Source organism: Limulus polyphemus, unplaced genomic scaffold, assembly GCF_000517525.1.
Source record: "Limulus polyphemus unplaced genomic scaffold, Limulus_polyphemus-2.1.2 Scaffold7735, whole genome shotgun sequence".
In the NCBI taxonomy this organism is placed as follows: domain Eukaryota; kingdom Metazoa; phylum Arthropoda; class Merostomata; order Xiphosura; family Limulidae; genus Limulus; species Limulus polyphemus.
In genome coordinates, this window is record NW_013673345.1 from 33,385 (window position 1) to 39,174 (window position 5,790).

General features: G+C 29.3%; 1 protein-coding gene across 1 annotated transcript in view; it reads left to right on the plus strand.

The window, feature by feature from the left end:
* The window catches only part of LOC106474827 (signal recognition particle subunit SRP68-like), a 12,026-nt gene extending 7,158 nt beyond the window's left edge, over nt 1–4,868 (plus strand). The window contains exons 3-4 of the mRNA XM_013935516.2: nt 1,319–1,514; nt 4,771–4,868. Of these exons, the coding sequence (XP_013790970.2) occupies nt 1,319–1,514; nt 4,771–4,857 (283 nt within the window). The 3' untranslated portion in view covers nt 4,858–4,868. The remainder of the gene's footprint in view (nt 1–1,318; nt 1,515–4,770) is intronic.
* The last annotated feature ends 922 nt before the right edge of the window (nt 4,869–5,790 follow it).

The following is a 5,790-nucleotide window of genomic DNA, read 5'->3' on the forward strand; positions in this document are numbered from 1 at the left end:
GTATGGAATCTATATAAACCACCAGAGAATATTGTATGGAATCTATATAAAGCACCAGAGAATGTAGTATCAAATCTGTATAAACCACCAGAGAATGTTGTATCAAATCTGTATAAACCACCAGAGAATATTGTATGGAATCTATATAAACCACCAGAGAATATTGTATGGAATCTATATAAAGCACCAGAGAATGTAGTATCAAATCTGTATAAACCACCAGAGAATGTTGTATCAAATCTGTATAAACCACCAGAGAATATTGTATGGAATCTATATAAACCACCAGAGAATATTGTATGGAATCTATATAAAGCACCAGAGAATGTAGTATCAAATCTGTATAAACCACCAGAGAATGTTGTATCAAATCTGTATAAACCACCAGAGAATATTGTATGGAATCTATATAAACCACCAGAGAATATTGTATGGAATCTCTATATACCACCAGATAATATTGTATGGAATCTCTATATACCACCAGAGAATGTTGTATGGAATCTATATATACCACCAGATAATATTGTATGAAATCTATATAAACCACCAGAGAATGTTGTATAAAATCTATATATACCACCAGATAATGTTGTATGGAATCTATATATACCACCAGAGAATGTTATATGGAATCTATATAAACCACCAGAGAATGTTGTATCAAATCTATATAAACCACCAGAGAATGTTGTATCAAATCTGTATAAACCACCAGGAATGTTGTATGGAATCTATATAAACCACCAGAGAATATTGTATGGAATCTATATAAACCACCAGAGAATGTTATATGAAATCTATATAAGTCATTATAGAATGTTGTATGAACCTAAACCACCAGAGAATGTTGTATGAAATTATTAACTAACACTGCATCCTTGTGTTTTAAACTTAGCGTAATGGGCTGCTATATAATGGTAAATTAAATAATGTAGTACAAACTAACTATAATGTTTTTTAATTAGGGCATTAAATTACAGTAGTACTTGAAATGAGATTATCATTTACCTGTAGGCTTCTTCGAAAGGAAGAAATATCATGCCACTGTGTGATATTATATATATTAATATTGATTCAGTAATGTTAAGTTATACAACTAATGTGTAAAAAATATGAACATTGGGAGGAAATGTGTTAAACAATTTGTGAAAAAGTTAAAACCATCATAAAGGGACGAAAGAGTGATCTGAGTGTGTGTATTAAACCTAATAGTTGTTGGGGCTATAATCATTGTCACTAAGTCCATTGATGGTTATGTGTGTTATTAGTGGCATCATTTTTATTTCGTCTATACAGTTTGCATTTATTGTTGTAGATACCTCTACTTATCGTTAATGATGACAGAGAGGGCCTGGGCATATGCCATGCAGCTAAAACAAGAGGCCAACACTGAACAAAGGAAGCGCTTTCATCTCGTTAGTCGACTTCAGAAAGCTGTGAAACATGCTGAAGAACTAGAACAGTTATGTAGCGGTCCCAAATGTGATGCTCGCACTAAATTAGAAGCTCAGGTTTGTCTGTAAAAGTGTGTTAAAAATATTCTGATTTTTATTTTGTTTTTTAGATTTTAAATTTGTAAACACAATAGATAACATTAAAACAGTAAGAATATTGAAGCTAAACTTTACTAATTAGGTTCTTGTTGCAATTGAATAACTAATCAGGCTGAAATAAATTACAATTGGTTGATTTGTTTAATCACTTTGAGAAAACATGCAAGTCTTTATTACTTTAAGGTTCATCAACATTTGAGTTTATCACAGATTTTCAGTGTTTTATCTTCACCTCTGTAGTGTAAGTGCTGAATATGCTGTGAGACTTTTTCACTTTTACACTCATAAGAATAATTCAATCTTTGATTTCTAGGCATTTAGTAATATAATAATTTAACATAGGAATAGTGATATAATAATATAACCTAGGAATAGTGATATAATAATATAACCTAGGAATAGTGATATAATAATATAACCTAGGAATAGTGATATAATAATATAACCTAGGAATAGTAATATATATTAATTAACCTAGGAATAGTAATATAATAATTTAACCTAGGAATAGTAATATAATAATTTAACCTAGGAATAGGAATAGTAATATAATAATTTAACCTGGGAATAGTAATATAATAATTCAACCTGGGAATAGTAATATAATAATTTAACCTGGGAATAGTGATATAATAATTTAACCTGGGAATAGTGATATAATAATTCAACCTGGGAATAGTAATATAATAATTTAATGTAGGAATAGTGATATAATAATTTAACTTAGGAATAGTGATATAATAATTTAATGTAGGAATAGTAATATAATAATTTAACCTGGGAATAGTAATATAATAATTCAACCTGGGAATAGTAATATAATAATTTAACGTAGGAATAGTAATATAATAATTTAACGGAGGAATAGTAATATAATAATTTAACTTAGGAATTGTAATATAATAATTTAACGTAGAATAGTGATATAATAATTTAACCTGGGAATTGTGATATAATAATTTAACGTAGGAATAGTAATATAATAATTTAACGGAGGAATAGTAATATAATAAAATAACCTAGGAATAGTAATATAATAATTTAATGTAGGAATTGTCAGTTTTTTGCAGATTATTATTAACAATCAAATTACAGATTTCTTTTATACCAGTGGAGTCCACACATTGTATCATAAGAAACAACCAAAAAACTATCATTTATTGTATCATAAGAAATAACCAAAACCTATCATATATTGTATCATAAGAAATAACCAGAAAACTATCATTTATTGTATCATAAGAAATAACCAAAACCTATCATATATTGTATCATAAGAAAACAATAAATGATAGTTTTTTGGTTGTTTCTTATGATACAATAAATGATAGTTTTTTGGTTATTTCTTATGATACAATAAATGATAGTTTTTTGGTTGATCATAAGAAATAACCAAAAACTATCATTTATTGTATCATAAGAAATAACCAAAAACTATCATATATTGTATCATAAGAAATAACCAAAACCTATCATATATTGTATCATAAGAAATAACCAGAAAACTATCATTTATTGTATCATAAGAGATAACCGTAAAATTATCATTTATTGTATCATAAGAAATAACCAAAAACTATCATTTATTGTATCATATGTGATTAATGGTTGATGTTATGCAAACAACCAAAGTTGAGAAGCTTTAATTGAAAAATTGGAAATGTATTGCTGTATTCACTATTACTTGAAGCCATATCTTCATAAGCTGAATAGACTGTCTTTATATATATATATATATATATAATACTGTGCAATACATTGATTGTTCATAGGTAATTAAAATCAGCAGTATAAAACAATAATGAATTTAATATAAACCAAAAACAGGAAATATAATTGAGATTCAAAAACACGTCTCCGCTACCATTCCTTACTGCCATCCTTAACTCGTGTGTATTTTTAAAATTATTTTTACTACCCTTATAACCTCTAAAAGATCATTACGGTCTTCAAACAGCTTAGTGTCAGAAATTCTGTTTAACTTAAAACTAAGAAATTTGTATAGGTAAAAGAAAAAATCTCTTTGAAAATTTAACTAAGTGGAAGTAAAAGAAGATCATCGATAACATGGGAAAATCTTTCACTGTAGAGATAATGTTTGCAGGATCGTATATTGAATTAGGTTTTATAACTTCTTAAAGTAGTTAATAAAACTATTTACTAGTAGGCCTAATATAGAGTTTAAGCTTTTACAATATTTTAACTAAGAAAATCACTCACTAGGTGTGAAAGGATTAGAAAAAATAGCAAGAAATAAATGATGAAATAATTACTTAATTTACAAAATCTCCAATATATGGTTAAGCAGAAGGTTATGGTTTCTTTTTCAGGTAATTGTGGGTCCACACTTCTTGTACCTAAATGATATAACAAGTTGTTAGATTTAGTAGAAAATTTTAAGTGGGGTGGAGGCAAAAGCTTCATAATTAAGTTTTAATTCTGAGTCTAGATTTTTTTTACCTGCATTGAACAACTTATCAAAACACTTACAGTCAAATTTTCAACCGGCATATTTATAAATGTGATAAAGTGCAGTCACTGTTTAAATACTTCTAACAGTTTTGTCGATCTATTTTAACGTGATTGGGTTTCATTTATCTTTTTCATGACACAAAATGGCTACATGTTCCTTATTCATATTTATAAATAACAATTGTTCATTAGAAAATATACTAAACGTTCCAGATAAATTACTTGCACTATAGAAAATATGAATAAGGAACATGTAGCCATTTTGTGTCATGAAAAAGATAAATGAAACCCAATCATGTTAAAATAGATCGACAAAACTGTTAGAAGTATTTAAACAGTGACTGCACTTTATCACATTTACAAAAAAAAAATTAAAGGTATTTTCATCCCTTTTTAATATGTAGAACAAATTTCATTTTGGTTTTTGAACATTTCATAAAACATTCAACATTTTAAGTTTAAATTTACTATCCTAAAGTGTGATATGGTTGTAAAATATTGTTATTTTTATTATGTGATTTTAATTTATAAAACTAAAGATGATTTGCCTTAAACATAAAGTATCGTTAATTTCAAAATCATAGTCAAAATAGCAATTATAAAAAAAGGAACTGAGTTATGGTAAGGCTTTATTTTTTATATTTTTATGTGGATCAGCCAAACTGTTTGTTTTAGAAGGCTCTATTTTTATCACGTGTTTTGATACATGTACTTAAAATAATTGTTGTGCTTATGGAAACAGGCATACACTGCATGGATTCGAGGATCACTAAACTTCGAGCTACAACAGTGGCAACCAGCTATGGAATATTTTAGGAAAGCACAGTAAGTATAAATGTAGTGTTTGATTAAAAACTTGTATGACATATGATATAATAATCATTTGAAATCCATTTTTTTTCCTTTTACAGTGTCTTATGTCAAATAATCAAAGTTATAATTTTATTCTAAGAATATTTATTCTGAGATGAAACGTTCAGGGTTCAAAGTTTGAATATCGAAATGAAATTATTAGGTAAATGGCATTCAAAACAAACAAGGTTTCTGTTATTGGGAAGTTGACTTGACCAAAAATGAACAAATTGTGTAATGTGTTAATAAAAAAAGTTTTAGTTTTTTGAGGTCATTAAAGATATCTAAAACAGAATCAACTTTTTTTAACGTAAATAGATATGTTTGATTTACCACCATTGAAATGATTCCTTTACAAATGAACTGGTGGTTTGGGTGTTCAACATGCAATTTGTGAGTTGAATCCCATCTCCAAATCTGCTAACCTTTTCAACCATGAGGGCATTATAGTGTAATAGTCAATCTCACTTTTCATTGGTAAAGAGTAGTGAAAGAGATGACTGTGGGTTGTGTTGACCAGATGCCTTCCCTACATTGTATCAGCTGCCTTCCCTGTAGTCTATCAACAGTTGGTATTGACCAGCTGCCTTCCCTCTAGTCTGTCAACAGTGGATGGTATTGACCAGATGCCTTCCCTCTAGTCTGTCAACAGTGGGTGGTATTGACCAGCTGCCTTCCCTCTAGTCTGTCAACAGTGGGTGGTATTGACCAGATGCCTTCCCTCTAGTCTGTCAACAGTGGGTGGTGGTGACCAGAAATGCCTTCCCTCTAGTCTGTCAACAGTGGGTGGTATTGACCAGCTGCCTTCCCTCTAGTCTGTCAACAGTGGGTGGTATTGACCAGCTGCCTTCCCTCTAGTCTGTCAACAGTGGGTGGTATTGACCAGCTGCCTTCCCTCTAGTCTGTCAAC